The sequence below is a fragment of the Hippocampus comes genome, unplaced genomic scaffold (assembly GCF_001891065.2).
Source record: "Hippocampus comes isolate QL1 unplaced genomic scaffold, H_comes_QL1_v1.1 scaffold265, whole genome shotgun sequence".
NCBI classification, from domain to species: domain Eukaryota; kingdom Metazoa; phylum Chordata; class Actinopteri; order Syngnathiformes; family Syngnathidae; genus Hippocampus; species Hippocampus comes.
The window spans coordinates 34,479-54,081 of NW_017808116.1; the positions used below are offsets into that span (position 1 = coordinate 34,479).

General features: G+C 46.9%; 1 protein-coding gene across 2 annotated transcripts in view; it reads right to left on the minus strand.

Annotated features, from left to right (window-relative positions):
• Positions 1-4,926: 4,926 nt before the first annotated feature.
• The window catches only part of sgcd (sarcoglycan, delta (dystrophin-associated glycoprotein)), an 84,635-nt gene continuing 69,958 nt past the window's right edge, over positions 4,927-19,603 (minus strand). For both annotated transcript variants that reach the window (XM_019858125.1, XM_019858126.1), the window contains 3 exons: positions 13,982-14,054; positions 9,764-9,887; positions 4,927-6,789 (listed from right to left, as the gene is read on the minus strand). In XM_019858125.1, coding sequence (XP_019713684.1) covers positions 6,604-6,789; positions 9,764-9,887; positions 13,982-14,054 — 383 coding nt within the window. In that variant the 3' untranslated portion in view covers positions 4,927-6,603. The remainder of the gene's footprint in view (positions 6,790-9,763; positions 9,888-13,981; positions 14,055-19,603) is intronic.

Sequence of the window (19,603 nt, forward strand, 5' to 3'; positions counted from 1 at the left end):
GTGCAACTATTTGTATACAAGACATTAAAAAGTCAATTTCCCTTCATATGACCCCTTTCAAAGCGGTTCCAACGCCTGCAATACTTTGCGCTGTTTTGGTGCGCACGCACACTTTTCAAGGACAGCCGACGAAACTCGCTTGCAGCAGCAAAGCAGCTGACAGCTCTTGGTGAGATGCCATTTCGGCGGGGGGTGCGAAAGGGCCGACGGGTGGTGTGCGAGCCGATGGGTCGGAGTGATGTCACCGCGTCTACCTTTCATACCTCCCTCACACTATGTCAAGTCAAATCGGCTGTACGCGTCAGTGGAGGGGAAACGGGAGCACGCAGCAAAGCGTGCAATGGTCAGAGCAAAAGAAAAAGCCGTCCGACACTCATCTTCGGTCTCCTTGCAGAGGAAAACGGTTCATCCCAAACGTTACGGTTCAGTAAGTCATTCGCGAAGCAACCGGTTATGTTTGTCATTTATTTTTTTTTGCGATGCTGCCACAGAAGGGTGCCAGAGACGGCAAAGGAGAAAAATGTGTACACGGAATAAAAAGTCCATGAAAAACACATGAAACCTTGTGGATTTAAAACAATCACATACGTTATCCTAACCCTTTAAGCCAGCTAATTTAATGCTAACGCTAAAGCGCATCTAAGTCGCAGTAACTTCAAACAATGGACTGAACGCAACATTGCAGCAACGCACGTCAATTCATGATATAATAGAACTCAAAAGTCATACGGTATATTATTGATCCTCTGCGTAGAACGACTAACATTAGTGCCGCACCAATGAGATGAGAGAGGAGTGAAGATGTCTCAATGAACGCTGTCTGTCCGTCGTTTGCTGCCCCCAAGTGCCATTAATTTAAATTGAAATCTACTTCATTCTGTCATGACTGTGACTTTTTATTAAGTACAATATTATGGAGTGCTCGGGTCCGTCAGAGAAGTACACAGAACGATTTTGGGTGTTTGTTTTGTGGGGCGGGGGGGACTGTAACCGACTAATGGCATTTCTAAGACACCGCTGTAAAAAAAGAAGGCCTGGTGTCTGAATACTGTTGTCCACGTGGGGGTTACCGACGACCGCCGCATCACAACACCCCCTCACCGCTCCCCTCCCTTGTTTTTGCCGCATGACCTCAGGACAGCAGTCCGAGCGAGAGAGAAAACGACTGCGAGGGGACCCCGCCGAGACCATCAGGAAACAGAACGAGTCTCGAGATGGCCGTTGCTGGCTCCTTAAAAAACCCGACTCCCATCCATCCATCCACGGGTGTAAACATCCCCTGCCCGCCGCATCACGTTTTATTTATGACGCCTTCGCCCGGTGCCCCCTTCTGTTCAAACCGCAACTCCCCCCTTATTCCTCCGGCCCTCATCCATATATGAGCCGCCGCCGCCGCCGCGTGGTCCTGACGGGTAAACTCCCCGGACGCCCGTTTGGCTCCTTCGGCGGCCGTTAATCCCACGCCTTGCCCGTGAAAGAGAAAGACTCGGCATGGAAGCTATTAGGGAGGGAAGGAAAAGTGCACGAAACACAAGGAAGAAAGAAGTAGTGCCGGGACACTTGGCGTGTCGACATCCAGAATGAATTTGTGAATGGCGTCTGAGCAACCGCAGCTGTGCCGACTCTCAGCCGAAGTTTGCGTTGGAGGGAATCATCGCGGCCCCGAGTACGCAAACAAAAGAGACAAAGAGACCTCGGAAAGGAGAAGAAAATAAAATCATAAACGCACTCGGAGGAGGCAACAGCCCGCGGGCGTTGGCAGATGGCGTAAAAGTCGATGGAGGCCGCATCCCAAAAAAACAAACAAACAAAAAAACCCTCACACACCTTCTCATTGTCTTTGATGTCCCTTCTAAGGAACTCGGGGTGACAAACTGCAGCGACGACACGTTTTTCTTTCCATCTGAGGAGTAACGGAAGACCATCTCATCCGTTTATCCTGAAGGTTTGCAGGTGACCAAAGCATGATCCACACAATATTTGGCGAGAGAAGTGGGGTATTAAAGATGGCTTTTGGTGAGAGGAATAGGTTACCCTGATGGGTTTTTTTTTTGGTGGGGTGAGAGAAGCGGGGTAGGCCATCCATTTTTTAGCAGCCTCAGGGTTGCTGTTAACTGATGTCCAGTCCAGCCAATATGTGGCGAGAAAAGCAGCGTGTCGCAGGACACAGCAGCCAGTCGCAGGGTGCAAAATATTGGGGGCGGAGCTTGGAAGTTAACATTTCACTCCGAAAGGTTGACTTTTGATTGACACAATCAGGGAGGCGCGCTTGTGCAGCCGGCGGCGTCTTCATTAGCTGGCGGCGGCGGCGGCGGCGGCGGCGGCGGCGTGGCGCCTTTCAATGACTCGTAATGAGCCGACGCTCGTCTCGCTGCTTCTCGCTTACACACGCTTCCTTCTCGACGCCACACTTTTAACGCGTTACCGATGGGGGGGGGGGGGCTGTTTGTGCGCTTTGACGCCTGCCATCCACTTTGTATTCGTCAATAGCGATTTGTAAGATGACGAGAAAAAACGATTTTGCAATTTTTGTTGCCAACCAACACGTTCTCATTTTACAAAATAAAAGCCTGTAACCCTCATCCGGTTCAGTGTACTGTAGAACCAAACATAAAACAAAGGCTTTGTGTGTTTAACCGAAACTCGTAACTGAGCAAAGTCTGCTAGCTTAATGCTAACGCACAATGCGAAACACAACAGACAGACAAAGCAAACGAACATCCCTCTTGTGGCATTCATTAACGGCGACGAGAACACAAACAGCAAGAACACGCGCAGATAAGTCAAGGTGACAATCATGACAGGCATATATTCTTTATCCCTGACCAGAAACAACAAATACTGCCGCAGCGGTCACTTATTTCCAGTCTGACTGTCGTCTTTGTGCAAAAATATGATTTCACTTGGATAATAGTTTAATAGCTTTTTTTTTTCCCCTCATGACACTCCAAGTCCATTCTTCTCCGTCCTTAAATCGTGAGCGTGACAGAAAATAATTTGGAGCTGGCGTGCAGGCGGGGGAAGCCGAGGAAGGACGAGCTCAACGCCGCTTCATAAGCCCGGCGGAAATTGCTCTTCCTGTTGCGTGCTCGCCCGCTGGCCGAATTTAAGAGCAACATTTCGTCAATTAGTCTGCGCCTGATTATCCGGCCAACGTCGGTGAGTTCGCGGCAGCTGCGTATTACTCAGATCTTATCGTACCGCAACGCGCATCGTTCTCCTCTCGAGCCACCGAACCGCCAGCACAAGACAAGGTGCAAAAAAAAAAAAAAAAAAAAAAAGGCGAAGCGAACGCCCTCGTGAACTGCATTCCCTGCATCTGCAGGTACAATGTTGCCCCTCTTGCAAGATTTTGGAAAACACAGTCAACTTTCGGTGTTGATCTCAAGCAAAAGTCAGCAAGGGTTGACGCTCAAAGTTGTTTTTGCGGATCTCCGCGCCTCATTAGCTTCCTTCCCGTTTAGGCCCATGAGGTGTTGTCGAGCTCGTCGATTTTTCCCTCTTTTGAGCTGCCGAACCTTTTTGATGGGTGTGGGGGGAGGTGGGGGTGAGGGCGACAAGATTCGCTGAAGCACAAGTTTCAAGAAGCAGGCGTGTGATTTGCTTGCTAATTGTGAGCGACTCTGCTACGGGGAAAAAAAAAATAACAGATTGGGATTGACTTCAGGGGGAGGAATAACTTTCACGCACTCGCAGTTTTTGAACACTTACTTCAAGAGGTCATGGGGGTCAATCGACCATATCAGCTCGAAGCATTACGCCAGTAAAGGTGCAAAGGTGTCGAGTCGGGCTCGCGTTTGCGGCACGGCCATGAGATCGTGCCGACACGTTTTTATTGTTTTATTTATTTTTTAGCATTTGTTTGAAGGACAATCCGGAGGACAATTTTAGAAAAGTTACGTCAGTTCGGAGGTGAGCTTTTGTCGAATTGCGACCGCGCTCGCCGCACGGCGGCGAGACCCACAATGTTTTGTAAAGAAATAAAGACAAGAGTCCAAAATAATAAGTGCGAGCACTCTGAACAATGCCTTTTATTTTTGGGCACCATTAAAAAAAACAAAACAAAAAAAAAAAACAATGTTTGACAAGTTCAGGACCAAAGAAAACAAGCTGATTTCATTTCAAGCGTCGTTTCCCCTCGTCTTTGTTTGTATTTGGGCAGAAAAACGAAAACAAAAGGTCAAAAGTCAAAGTAGCACACATTTAACACTCGGCACACTTAAGGTAAGAATGCAAAGACCTTAGACCACGTGTGCGCACACAAACACACACATGAAGACATGCACACGCACGATCGCGAAAACGATTCAACTCAAAAGGCGTCACACAATCGGATTGTACATTTGATCACAAAAAAAAAAAAGCTTTGAAATTAAAAAAAAGCACATTCCCTCAAATCGTGGCCGATTATTTACTCAACCGGAGAGGTGATTCTTGGAAAGAAGCTTTTCAACTCACTCACTCCACTTTTTTGTTGAAAGCAATCGTCGGCATCTGATGACGACGGACGGCCTGCGTTGATTTGAACAACACAAGTCGGCGCGAGGTCGTCGTTTGAGGAAACTTGCTCAACATGAGGTGCGCATTTTTAAATTTTGCGGACATGATGAATCGGTCTTTGCATTCACATGGGAGAAAAAGGCGGGAAAATGGAGGCCGTGTTTTGTTGGCGATGACGACGACGATGATGATGATGACGATGTGCTTCTTTTTGCCACGAGTGTAAGGCACAGGCGCACTTCCTCCTCAAACAAAATGTGCAAGAAACAAGAAGGGGGTGACTGACCGCAGCTGTCGACCACATCGCAGTCCAAACAATCTCCACAAAACGAGCCCTCGGGAGCCGGGATGGTGGCACAAAGAAAAAAAAAAAAAATTGGGGACATTTTGGCACAAGAGATGTTGATTTCACAGTCAAGTCATGACATTTTTTTCCGTCGGAAATGTTGTTCGGAGCCAGCTCGAGTGTCGCCCGTAGCGTTTGTAATTCGCCGGAACATTCGGTGGGCACGCGGGATGAAAATTCCTCAGGCTTTCTGCCTTTCTTTTGACTTTGAATTCAAACTATTTATTTGTTTTGCGTCGGGATCAGGAAGATATCGGGGAGTTTGCCGCTTCCAATTTGGAGTGACCCACGCCGGCCAAGTAGGGATTCGTAATGCTGCAAATATATTGGACCAACGTGTCATGCTGTCATGCGGACTCTTTCAAAATTTCTGAGTGAGGCTTGCTGTGCCAGGACGAAGGGTCAAGAACTGAATTCAACTCATTCAAATCCAAATTTGAGACGTATTTGTCTCGGAGACCGGTTGGCGTCATGGAGGACTTCCACTCTTTCGATCGGAGTGCGCCTTTTGACGATCCGCCATCAGAGGATGTCTCATCCCATGAGGTGCTTTCACGTGGACTCGTTGAAAATCTCCGTGTGGTCTCAAGGTTTGACCATGTCAACAGGCTGGAGGAATTTCAACACTGAATTCACCTTCTTTACGCTGATGTGTGGGCCGGATGCTCCGTTGTCTCGGAGATCATCTCGTATCATGACAGGCTTTAATGTAGACACTTTCAAAATCGCGGGGTGCTCTCCACATTCTGCTGGACCACGTTGAACGGGAAATGAAGAATGAACCTTTTAGAGCCGGCCGCCATTTTGTCACAGTGCTCATCCAATGCCAGTGGGAGGTGGGGGGGGGGTGCTTTAATGCAAACTCTTTTGAGTTCTGCGTGCATTCGACGAGTTGCCATTTTGGAACCAAAATGAACGTCGCCAATTCATACTCCTCAGAAACCATCCGGCATCATGAAGTCCTCTCATGTGAAATCTTGGGAAATTTTCATCCGTCTCTCGAATTCTGAATTCCCCTCCATTTTTTTTTCCAGACACAAAACTTGACCCACTCTACTCGGGAGCATCTGGCGTCATGTGACGCTTTTGATGCGGGCTCTTTTGATTTCAAAGCGCTCTCGACGGTCTATCTTTTGGAGCAAGAATCTTTTTTCGCCTATTTCTGCCTGAGTGCGCATCCAGCATCGTGAAGTGCTTTAAGGCGGATGCTTTCGGTTTCTACCATTGAACCATGGAAACATTTTTTAAATCCGAAAATGTACGGAGAACATGAAAAACAACATTTGGGGCAGAGCTTTCCATGAGGGTGTCAGTCTCATACATTTGCCGAGTGGCTCATCTTCCTGTAAATCCTTCAACTCCACGCAAAAAAAAAAAAAAAAAAATTCCAACGAGAAGATGAGTGACGGGAGAGTCGTCGAATCAGCAGCGTCTCTCACCTTTCATAAAATTGTGTGCATGGCAGTTTTGGGTCACGCCATTTCAAAGCAATTATTCCTCTTCAATATTCCCAAAAGCGTGACTCCGTCCAGATCAGTGCACATTAAAATAAAAAAAAAAAGTCTCAGTTAGAATAGCGGATTAAATTCCCTTACGTAGAAAGTGACGGAATATCACATAATAAATACAGAAAGTTCCCCCCCCCACCACCGAATTTAGAAAAATACAGATCAGGGCCTCAAAGATCAGTCGGAGGGACTGTTCCACCTGAGACGCCGCGAGTCCGACGTCTCTCGTTAAGGTGGCGCTCGGTAGTCCTAGAGGCAGACGTTGTTGCTGATTTGGCAGGTGGAGCCGGTGCCGGCCTGGGAGAGGAAAAGTCTCCCGTTGGGGCAAACGCAAACCTCGTAGACCGTCTGCCTGGTGCCGGATGCCGAGGCGCCGGCCGACGCCTTCCCCTCCGGTAGGCGCATCAGGCGGATGCGGCGGGCGTCCAGGGAGATCTGGAGGACCAGACAGGGGGGGGGAAGAAGGCTGATGAGCTCCGACGAGCAAGTCAAAAATGGGGAAACGCTGCAGCGAGGCCATTTTGAACCTGAATTGCCCCGTTTTCATACTCAAAATTGAACCGGCCGCTTATTTGCCTCAGAATCATAAAGTGCTTTAATGTGGATGATTTCCACATTTCAGCGCTCACTTAACATTCTCGACTTCATTCTTCCTTCGTTTGGACAGCGTCTTCCCAACCAAAGTTTTTGGCAGACAGAATCGCGCTTCAAGTCGGGCTTTAATGCGGACTCTTTCAAAAAGGTGTGCTTTTGACTTTCTACCATTTCCGACAGGACATTTTGACACCGGGACGTCAGCCACCTGCCTACTTATCCCAGAGATCATCATGTTGTGCTTTAATGCGGACTCTTTCGATGACAGTGAGCTGTGGACGCTTTACCAAAATGATCAGAAAAGTTTGTTCTTTTAAGTCATTTCAAGCAGGTTACATCTTGCACATTGTTGCTGTTTATTGCCGAACTTTTTGGGGATACTTTCTGATGTCCAAATATGTGTGAGGCATTCGATTTGGATAAATGGCAGCTTGCGTGGACACAGAGGTACCCTTAAAGGAATGACCCCCCCCCCCCCCCAACCAAAAGACAATAATCCTTTGACACTCAGTTCAAATTTGACCTTGGCCACATTCTCCCTTTTGAAGCTGTTTTTCTTCTGCAGCGTTACCTCGGCCAACGTCTCCTTCGCTTCACCGCAAGTGCTTTCCAAGAACAGTCAGCCTCCGGCCGCCCCCGCTGATCACTTGCTTTTTATTGGCCTCCACAAAAGATGAGGCTGAATTATGTGACCGGCTCGCTCTCGAAAGACGCTGTTACGCGAACATGTTTTTCCAAGTTCATTTGAAACCAAAAGATTGTACCGTTGGAAAGAAGGTGCTTTTGAACAAACATTTTCTTCAATCGTAAATCTACAATTCATTTGGAAAAAAAAAAGGAAGAAGAGTCAAGAATAAATAAACTGCTGTATAGTGTGACACCTTTGTGATATTTTCAAAGCGTTCTGAATGGTGACAAAAATTCGGAAAACTCGTCGCTGTACACTGGAGATTTTTGTCAGGCCAAAACGGGTGATGCATATTTTGTAAACTGTCAAAGCACATTCATGACCAGTCGATACCTTTCAAAATGTCTCTGGCGAAAAACAACAAGAAAAAAGTTTGAAAATATATCGAAGGGATCGGCCCCCGAGAGAAAGCCTTAATGGGGCCTCGGCAAGACATTGCGTGCAAATCGAGTCCCATGTTTGCATCACATCCAGTTCTTCCCATTTCCCATTTCGACTCGCTCCAAGCCAACATCGATTGCGGATTCCCGTGAGACTCGCGCCTCGGCCGTGAGTGGAAGAAAAAAAAAAAAAAAAGACGACTCAAGGGTCTGCTCCCGTCGCCCATTAAAAGGCAAAACGCCACCTCGGAGCAGAGCCGGGTGACCCCCACCGACGCCTCAGAAATGTCGCGCGACCTCCTCTCCTGACAACCGGTCGGCCTCGAGAGAAGGAGTGTGGCGCAGGTCGCCGCGCGGGGTTGCGAGCCAATCAGTGAATGGCGGAAGGTCGTCATTCTGACAAAAGGCTTCCTGCAAAAGTGCCGCTAAAAGGGAGGCGCGCGATGCCACCGCCGTTCATGCCTTCGGATGCACTCCCGGGAGAAACAAAATCCCATTTTGTACAAGGTAATGGAAGCGGAAGGTGTTTTGTAATAAATTGGAAGCTAATGCATACAAATGGAGAGAGAGAGCAAGCCGGTTAACAACAACGCTGTTGCTCAAATGCTGCCCGCCACGATTTTCATTCACAATTAAAATCAATCCAAAGCAAAAAGCGTCGGGCCGGGCCGTCGACGTCGTCGCGAGCGTAGCGATAACCTTTGAACTAATGCGCTAACGACAAACATCGTGTCGTCTCACGGCTCTGTGCCCTGCGACCGGTCCGGGGTTCCTGTCACCAAAAGGTCAACCGTGCCCTGCGATTGCCTGGAGACCAGTCCAGGGAGGAACCCCCCCCCCACCCCCAAAAAAAGCCAAATGATTCCATTTCTTAATTTCCTTTTGTCCCTAATGTGTTGATGTTGAAAAATGCGCTAATGAAATACGACGTGTTACGCAATCGCCATTTATTTATTTATTTTTTTTTAAAGCGACTAATCACGAGTCCCAATCTTCCTTCCTCTTGCCTGACGTCCTCCCTGCGTCCTCTTTCTGTCTCTAACTCGGCGCTTCATGTACATTTTTCCCGCTCACTCATCTTCCACGCCGATCCGTTCCGCACATCAGCCGACGCTGATAAAAGGATTTCCCTGGCTGGCTCTGCGGCAGTGGCGTGGTGTCAGATCTGTTTCACATCAGCCGAGGAGGATTAATGCAGGGGGGGGGGGGGGGGGCAAAAAAAAAAAGTCTTTTCAAAAGTTAGTTGTATACATTAAGACCTGCTGCTGCAGATATGAACAAAGAGGAGGAAGGTGACCTTGACTTCACTCTGCCCGTTCCAGTCAGACGTACGGACTAAATACTGACTGGTGCGCCCGTTTTTCAGGTAAAAGCTGCCATGCTGCCCCCTACTGAACCGGCAAAAAGTTGATCATCGGACATATTGCTCGGGACTAAGGTGTCAAAACGATTTTCGTATGCTGGCGCCAGGTTGATTTTGAGAATAGCTGATTGAGACAGACAATGTCACCGTACTGACAGACATATATTCTTTATCCTCTGCAAAACCCTGCGAATACTCTTGCAGTTTCCCCGAGTCATTGACGCGACGGGTCGCTGGCATTGCCATTCATTTCAACGGAGAAAGACGGCTTGAGACAAATACCGCGGATGTATTTACATACTTGGCCGATAAAACCGATTCGGCTGCGAGCGTTACGTCTCCCTAATAGTTTGGCAAAAATATGTTCAGAACACGGTGTGGCACCTCTCCGTCTTTGGACTCCAGTCGCAGCTCGTTCCTACAGATGGCTTGGATGTCGCCGGCCTCGGCCAGGATCTGGATGCCTTTGGGGGCCTCCATGAGCAGGGAGCGGGTGGGTGATTCCAGCCTGGAAAACAAAACCCAATCACATGTCTGTCATCGCTCTGTCTTGTTTGGATGGAAAAGACAAAAGTCCACAGACTCCAGCAGAAAACCAATTTAGCGAAGCCCCCGAACGTAATCCGTGACCTGAGGCTGAGAACGCGCTTTTTTGATACAGGGCAGCATTTTTTGATACCTTCACAGTTTTGACATTTTGTTGTGCCCGATGCAGCAAGGCAGCCGCAGAACTTACAGGAATGCGTTAGCTGGTTGGAGGACCCGTGACTTGTGGCTGAGACAGAAATTTCGACAGTAATGACATTTCACCGTTCCCCATGCCTGATGTAGCAAAGCGGCCCCAGAAACCAACCCCGATCAACAGCATTCGTACTTTGATGGCTGTTCGAGCAGAGATCCATCCTCTTTCTTCTTCGGCTACTCCACCTCCCCTTCTTTCACCTTTAGCATTTTGCAGAGAGCTTGGCAATGCACGGGGGCCGCGGTTGTTCAGCGAGGTCCTTTGTCCGCTCGGCCGCGCTCACAAAAGCCAAACGAAAGCAATCAGCCGCACGACAGAGCGGCCCAGATTGCCATTTAACCTGCGATTTACTCCTGCGCTTATATATTTATAAGCTCAAAGTGTTACCAGCGCTGGCGTCGGCCTCGGCGGAGGACGCCACCAAGGACGGAGGATATCAGAACAAGCAAGAGAGGGAAAGGATGGAAGGAGGCGGCAAATTCTGATTATGTCAGAGGCGTCCAATCATTTCCGCTGTTTCTTTTCCCGCGTCCCTCTCAGGGTGCCGCATGAGCGTGCGGCATCCAAGGTTATTAACCTTTGATTCGAGTTGCAGATACAAAGTGTTGAAAGGATGATGAAAGCTTATCGATCGCTGAGGGGAAATGAGAGTGAAACAGCGAGAAAGCAAGGGGAACGTTTTCATGTACAAAGGAGCGCGGTCGCACATGCGTTACTCACAAAAGCTAGCGAGAATAAATGTCACCGTCAAAGTCGAAATTAATTTTGGCCCCTACACTTTTGACCGCGCGGGCTGTTCAATGTTTGAGTACATTTTGGACAACTTGCTGTTCCTTAACAAGGGGCTGAATGGCAAAAGTCACAACAGGTGTTTGGGCCATGAATCGACCGATAGATGAGAACTTTCCGCGAGGTGCATATTTCTGGACGTTTGATCCGAAACTCGTCGGTATTCACGGCGGTAGCTTACGACGCAATCAATTTCCTCTTGTTTTGCAAAGTGCCAGATTAAAGTCTCGCCCGTGTTTGCAACATTGCTGAACTCCGCTAATCGCTTTTTGTTGTTTTCTCTTTGGCGTGGGCTAGTAGCGTGAATGCTAATAGATGATGTTGACGTGAGTGCGGGGGTGACAGGAAGAGCACGGTTGCATCACACGGTGAGAGAGAGAGAAAGAGAGTGAGGAAAAGGAATTAAACTAAAAATCAAACGTGTGTGCGTGTGTGTGTGTGTGTTTAATTAATCATCAGAATTAACGTGACTTAGATGAGGGCAGAGGTTACGTGATGAGATTTTAATTTAGACAGCGGCGCAGAATGCTAATTAGTTTGCGTGTTTCATTAAGATCCATGAACAAAACGTCTTCGGGGAAGGCCTTTATTTGTAATCAGCAATGTTCGCACGATATTAATGCAGGTCAAAATAAAAATGACCACGATGAAGAAAAGTGGAGTCAGGGAAATAATGAGGCGGAAGTGAGAAGTGACAGCAGATGGTAACGGGTTGTGATCTGGGACTACTTAGCTTACACGCGGCACAAGGTGGTTGGAATGTGTGTGGAGTGTAACGAAATCGCAAAATTATCGGGGCATTCGGGAGCAAAATTTGCTCAGACCGAGGTTAACGGTGCACCAAAATGATGCCGTGTTATGATTTGGGGCTGCTTTGCTCCTCCCGGCACGGTGTCGTGAATCTATGTAAGGTACGGTGAAAACGGATTGGGTTCCACTTTAGAGGTTGGACCGTGTTGCAATTGTTCTGTAAAAGTGCACTCGACGACTTTGAAAGCTCCGTCGGGAGTTTCACTTTGAGCGTCCTTATGTTTTGTGGAGGGCTGCGGACAATAAATCGCCTGTCCATACGGCCGGACTCCAGGGACGATCATCATCACAGGTTGGATGGAGTATGTTCCCTTTGCCTCCCCGGCAGTGAGAGTCCATCAAAGTCCCTGCGACGCAAAACAAAACAGAATCCAAAAAAAAAAAAAAAAAAACCCTCCCTTCTTTGTTTTACTGCTTCTTAGCCGCCGCCCCGCTTGTCACTTTGCACCTTATTGCCTCATAAATATTGCCTTTTATCTTTCGCTGAAGATTGGCATCCATCAGCCATTTTCCTTTGGCACAAAGTCGTCGCCGTGATGCAAGGACACATGCCGACGGATGCGTCGCTTGGAAAACTGACAGCCCCGAGAGATATCGCCGTGTTTGTTTAATATGAGAGCCTCCCGAACGGGATCTCCTCATGTCGACTCGAGCCGTCGAGTCTGATATGAGGATGAATGGCAAGTCTCACAAAACATTTGCATTTACATTACTGAATGCGGACCGGCGATTGTTCAAATGTCTCCTATCGCTCATGTTCACTTTCATCTGCTTGCGTATGATTGGAGTCGGTCCCAGTTGACTTTTGATGAGAGAAGCGGGGTTCCTTTGAGACGAGCGGGCATTTGCGCTCATTTTCCTACTTATGGACCGAATGAACCATCCGTCTACTTCGCCCCGATGAGGCGGCTTTGCAACGTTCCCTATAACAGAGTGAAATCAGATTCAATAAGATCTTCGTCATCAAAAGTTCCTCTCACGCTGGCGTTTCTTGGATGGCAATAAAGCCCCCAAAAACTAAAAACCCTCCCGACTTTCATCTTTTGTCTCATGTCGGTCTTGTGCCTCCGACACTGGCGCGCTCGTTTTTTCCGTGCGCCAATCCTTTCCCCGCCCGGCGCCGCTCTTCATGTTCCAGCTCGTTTCCCTCCCGCCCGCTTTTCAAATTCACATCAAAAGCCTGACACGGATTGAAGCGCACCTTTTGTTATACAAAGTAGGAGCCACCCAAACAAGATGAGCCCGCCACACACGAGTTGCCTTTAGGAAAGACAGAAAGTGCTCCAAAAACTTTGATCCGAGCTTTCCGACAGGAAGACAGTTGACTTCCGGCAAGAGAAGCCGCTTATACCCTGGACTGGTTTCCGGTCAACTGCAGGCCACAGCTGACTACTTCATACCTGTGGACAATTTTGAGTCTTCAATTGGGATGTGCTGATGACAGATTTGACAAAGTCAAGGTTTCAAAAACCGCTCATATTGGCTGTCGCCGCTCATGAGCTCTTTTCTTTTTTGAGGGGACAGCAAAACTAGCACAATAGGACTGGACTCTGAAGTTAATTGGATCCAATTCCCTTTTTTTCCTACATCTTGAAAGAGAGGGGAGGGGTGAGCAGTTACGCATGGAGGAGGAGGAGGAGGGAGGCAGTAAGATGATGAAGACGCTGCAAACACAAATGCCTTTGTGCTCTGATTAATATGCATTGCCCTAAAATAATTATTTAAAAATATGGTGCCGGCGTGTACTCGTTAGCCCCAAGGACTACATGAATATTCCACGGGTCTGTTCAAAAAATAGCCCACCAGTGGAGTGACACAAGACAAGAGGAATGTCAACTTTTTTATTTATCTAAACTGAACACTGGACCCCAAAACGTTTTTTTGTTAATTGACCCAAATATTGACAAAAAAATGTTAACAAATTTTTTTCATTTCATCATTTTAGAGCAGTCATTTTAATACCAGCCCGTGCCGACTCAATCAACTTTAATCCAAAAGCATGCGTGCAGCGGACTTTTGGCGTGATTAGTCCTGTCCTCCGACGAACTTTCTTTAGGACCGCGAGCAACTGTCCTCAGATGCGTGACAGCGGCCTACGCATCGCGTGCCAGTCCGTTCGCAAACGTGCGACACGCCTGCCACCGCTCATTAAGGCGGACGTGCTCCATCTCACCTCAGGCGTGATCTCGTCGCATCGTCGACTGACGTTTGTGGGAATAAATAAGTGAGAGGTGGGACTTTTTCTTCCCACAATAACTCACCGCAGCTCCTTGAAGGGCTCGGCCCGGACGTGCGGCGTCTCCACCGACTTGCTGAACACGGCTCCCTGGGCGCCTGGAACAAAAGCAACAAAATAGTCATTTATTATTTATTCACCGCATCCCCCACAAAAAAAACAGTCCAGTCAGACATCACATGCTGTTAGCATTAGCATTTTAGCTCCGCAAGTTAGTGAGTGAATTTTGTAGTCTTCGGGTCATGTTTTTTTTTTTTTTTCCCCCGTGTGTCATTGATGAAGATCATTTTTTTTTAAAAACAATGTTCTTCTCCACCGCTTGCCTGCCTTGCACATGTACCGATTTGCTCGACTCGAAAAGTTGATAAAAATGGAAAAATAACCGAGATATCAACAAATCGATTCATTCATTCAATGCCAGCCATTTTAAACCCTCCGACGTGAAAAAAAAAACACCAAAGACGTCAAAATATCACACGATAGCACGCACCCACTCTCTCCACTCACAATGTTGCTCAAATGCAACCGCTAATTGTTATATAAACAATTCAAAGTAAGTGTCTCAGCGGTTTCATCTGTTTTTTTTTTTTAACTTTCCGCCTCTTTTCTTGCCGGCTTCCTAACCACCCACTCGCTCCACTTGCAAAGGTGATCAAAACGCAGAAATAATACATACAACAGTGCGGGGGTATTATAGTAATCAAACAGGTTCAACATTTCACACGTTCAAGTCTTTTGGGTCGCTAAAACTGTGTTGAGAATAAGGCAGGAAAAAAAAAAAATCAAACATTCGCGTAACAGCTTTTATGTTACGCCGCTCAACCTGTCAACCAAAAGTAGTGCTTTGTATTCAAAGTGGCGCTTTTTTTTTTTTCCCCGAGATGCAATAAAAGCAGCCCTTCTGCTTTGCATTCCAACAGATGGTTACGGAGTGAGTGAAACGTTCTCACCGCGCACGCGCGCTAACGATCATTTTTGTCACTTGCAAAGGACTTTCATCAGCGCGGCAATTCGCGTAAAAAGGCAACAAGTGTTGCATTTTTCGTAATGCGGATATTAAGCGCGCACGCGAGCGTGAAGAAACAGACGGTGGCGGCCGGCGGAAAAAAGAAAGGCACTTGTTAAAGCGGCGCTCACATTTTAAGTACCATTGTTGTTTTCCGAGGGAACAAAATGAACAAAAAGCTCGCTTTTGCTTCTGGATGTCTCCACGTGACATTTTTGAAGGCGGTATTGTGTTCACACTTGAGTTCAGGATGACGTAAGAATTTCTATAGCGCGTGTCATCTTCAGGGTTATAATAGTTTGGTAATTCTCCATTACAGGTACTTTAATTGCGAATTTTTATAAAAAAATTAAGTGTGATGTGATTAGTTTAGAGAGCAGGTTTATTTTTATGAGATTTTTTTGATGCTTTGTTTCATTGTAATTTTTATTAGTTTTAGTATTAGTTTTTTATTATATGTCACTAAGTATTGTGTAATAATGTAAAGTTACTCCCCCCCGCCCCCCCAAAAAAAATATCATCTTATCAGCATTAGCGCTGAGCTCGGACGTTGATGGCGGGTGTTTGCCCACATCTGTTATCAGGCATTATTGGCACGTTAACGGCGTCTAAATGTTTGGCCAGCGCTGTTTTCTTTTTTAAATTCTATCCTGCCGCATTGCCTGCTATTTTCCCCGTCGACAAAATTCCGCAGCCCATGAAGCGATTTCTTGATGACATGGTCGTGGCCGCGCGTTCGCGGGTAACGTGAGGAGAACGAATGAGGCTATTAAATATGAATGCATACGTGGGTGTGTGTGTGCGCGCGTGTGTTCATAGGGCAGCCAAACATCATCATTTGTGGCCCGAAGTAGCTCAGCAATGATGAAACGCAGTGTAGTGAAAAAGAAAAAAAAAACCCTACAGGAATAATTCCAGTGATTGCTGATGCAACGGTTATGCATGTAACAATAACCTCATTTGTACTCGCTGTAAACAATCACAGTGCAGCGCAACCTCTGACTAAACTATCAATTTCGTCGAGTACATACTCCAAAAAGACTGTATTGTTTTTGTGTTTTTTTTTAAAGAGTAAAATGTACTCTCTGTAACATTTGATGCGACGACTGGAATTTGGCATTAATGATGTCAAACTCAGTGCTTCCGTTAATATCAGTGTGGCATGAAAACAACAACAAAATAGCGCAAGGCTAATGTGACAAGGCTAACACCTAAGCTAAGCATCCTCACTTCCTTTATGGCAAATCAACGACACTCATCGCAATTAGCATTATTGCTAAAGTAGGTCAAGCAGTGGCTAACGATGCGACACTCTGACCAAAGGAAGCGCAAGAGGACAGTGAGTTCATGCTAGCTGCTAATGCTAACCGAAAGGTCGAGCAAGCCCGTTGATTGCTTGGAACTGATCAGCTTTTGTGGAAATGATGAGGACATCAAGTGCCGACCGCTCAAGCAATCACAAGGCGGCTCAGTCTTTGGCTAGCGGACGTCAAGGCTAGCGGACGTCATGTTTTGAAGTACTTTTCAGATTCATCCCCACTCAATTCTGGCGGTGGGAAATCAACTTCTACTTTGATGGAAGCTCCGTATTGACTCTTTGCACTCATCCCAGAGTTTGCTCGCTCTGCTTTGCGTGCGCCACACTTCTGAATAGTCTTCCCAGTTTTAGTATTGCAGTCAGCCCCCGGAGGTGAGGCCTCGAGACCTTTGCTAATAAATACCCAACACACTCTGCTGAGGGGGCTTTGCCACTTTGGGGCCTTAAACGTGCTTGGAAATATCACCGATTTTTTTCAAGCGTGGAGCCTTGTGAGATGCTTGGAAATACTCTCATGGAAATAATAAAAGAAAAAAAATACAAGAGTACAGATCAAAATAAAATAAAATAAAATAAAAGTCACATCTAAAAAAAAAATAAATAAATAATGCATTGCCAATGAACCGCTTGGATGGTTCAAGTCCAGATGGCTGAATCCAGGAAGTGGATCTATTTTGCTCATACATTGATAACCTGACCAACCATCTGTTCCCCCCAAAAATGTTCCTGTGGAAGACATTTCTCGCACCATTAAGATCACATCTCGCCACCTCAAAGCACCATCGCCCTGGCCGTCAAAACATTTCTTCATTCCGTCATCAGCGTCCACATTTGAGAGATGAAATATTGCAATCTGCTTGGGAACGGCATCTCTGTGTCCCCCCCCGGAATGCGGCTTCTCTTAACGGGTTGCCGCCATTAGCCAGAAGAAGTCGGGTCCTGCATGCCAAATTCTATTCCGGCGCCCCTCGAGCTGAAAAAGCTGCAGGTGGCCCAACGCAGGGGAAATTGGCAGCATCCATCTGGCCCTCGGCTCTACCCCCTTCCAATTACCATAGAGGGGAAAAAAAATGAAAAATTGACATCAATCTGTGACGGGAGCCACAGCATGGAAGGACGTATGGTCCCCAAAGTTCTCTCTAATCCTCACTCAGCACTTTTTGCAAAAAATCTGCTGTATGTGCAGATGAAATTTCCTCCCTCTTAAACAGACAACAAGAGGACAACCATATTTTCTATATCTATCTATCTATATATATATATATATACAGTATACGGTATATACACCGCAGTGTCCGCCAGGTTTCAGATATAATTATCAGACCTGAACACTTTTGATTGAAATCTCCTCATGCCATTAGCAATTGTGAGCAATGCAAAAGCGCGAAAAAAAAAAATGGAGGAAACTAATTCGGGCACAGGCGCAGATACTGAAGAGCGAGACGGCAGCATTTGTGACCCTTTGTGTTGACATTTGTGTATTTAAACGGCCGGCTCGATCAACTCTTCGACCGAGTCATCGCGCATCTTTTACGATGTATTTCAAAAGCAACACGCCGCTCCGTTTCAACGCCGGGCGGCGAGGGAACGAGGGCGATAATTATTTGGTCAACAGTCATTCGTTTGGGTGTAAGCAAAGCGCTTTTGATTTCAGATGACGCTCAAAAGCTTATTTCATCCATGAATGAGTTACCTTACAATGCAGTTCTTTAGAATTTATTTTTATGCAGCACTTGTGTCGATCTCATTAATGACTGCGGTCGTGTCAACATTGCCAGGAAAAATTAATTTGCTCGGAGTCACAAATACGACGACATTTGCTCGTGCGGTCATATTGTGAGCGCAGGCACAAATGAGGGCCAAGTGGTACATCTGGCGACAATTCGACGGCGCAGAGGTAAGCCGAGTTTGCATGAATCAGGTAAAATGCGCAGCAAACAAGCGTCGCTGAGCGAAAGCCTTCCTCAAACTTGATGCAGATGCTCTGCTGCGTATTGGATGTTGAATGTGTTCTTTTTTCTTATTTTTTTCGAGAGGAAAACCTTGGAGTGAACAAGCAACTTTGTTCGCCCAAAGGTATAGCAATTTATATAACACCTTACATGGAGGTTATATGAAGCAAAATTGACCTTCAAAAAGCTTTTATGCCAATTGTCTCTGGAGAGTGAAATCACAAAGAAAAGATGGAGTGAGATGCTCTTTCCCCAAAATGCGTCTGAGCGAGCGGTTTTGAATTTCCTCAATTGTGACGTCGGATTCATGCGGAAAATGTAAGGGCGGATGCACGACTACACTAAAAGACTGAGTGCAGTTTCCGGATGAAGTACTGCCCCCACGAGCGAAAATACAAATTGATTCAGTGAGCGAAACGAATCAGAGAAATTCCCTCACCCTCTGTCTCTGTGATTTTAAATGTAAAGCGACAATAAATCTGTCCTGTGGACCTGACACACCAGAGAAAACCACAGAAAATCGACTTAAAACATCCGATGGCTGGGATACATCTCAACGGGGCGCTCTTGAGCATCCACACGATGGCTTTTCTTCTTTTTTTGTTTTCCCCCCTCCCTGTGTGACGTGTGCACTCACAGCTGACAACGAGGCGCTCTAATGCGGCCTTGAACCTAAGTGGCAGTTTTCGAGGAACCGGCAAAAACCAACGCAAGGCATCCAGGGATGTCCCAACTGATATTCGAACCCGGATCTCTTGACTGCGAGGCAGATGTGCCAACCACGTCCGTGCTGCCCCATTTTTAGAATGTTTGGCGCTTCTCAGGCCTCCCGGAATCCGCCGGGTTACCTCGCTCGTGCTCCCTTTTCTTCCCCAGACGCACGCGGACGACTATGAAAGTCACTTTGGAGATCCATCAGTGAGGACGCGCACGGCGTCACCACTGTCACTTGATGATGCCGCCGCGCCGGATGCTATAATGACATTAGCGCTAAGTGCGCTCGCCCCCCCCTCCCTCTTGATGGACGCTTCATCATATTTTGACGGAGGGAGAGGGATTAGAACGTTGCAGCTCGGGGCTGTCGATGACGGGTTCTCCAAGAGAGAGTCCGCGAGCCGTTGCTTGCGGGTTCCCCAAGGTCATTTACAACAGATGATGTCGGATCTTATTTGCGCAACTGCTGCCGCGCTAATAAAATATAGAAACTAAAGCAATTATTCCGGCTGATATTAGCTCTGGCCCAGTTAAACCTCTGAAACAAATGTGATGTATCGTAACATAAATTTAGATGACAAATAAATAATAGATCAATAGTCACCTGATTTTTTTTTTCCATTTGTTTTGTTGTTTTTTGTTTCAGATGAGATAATG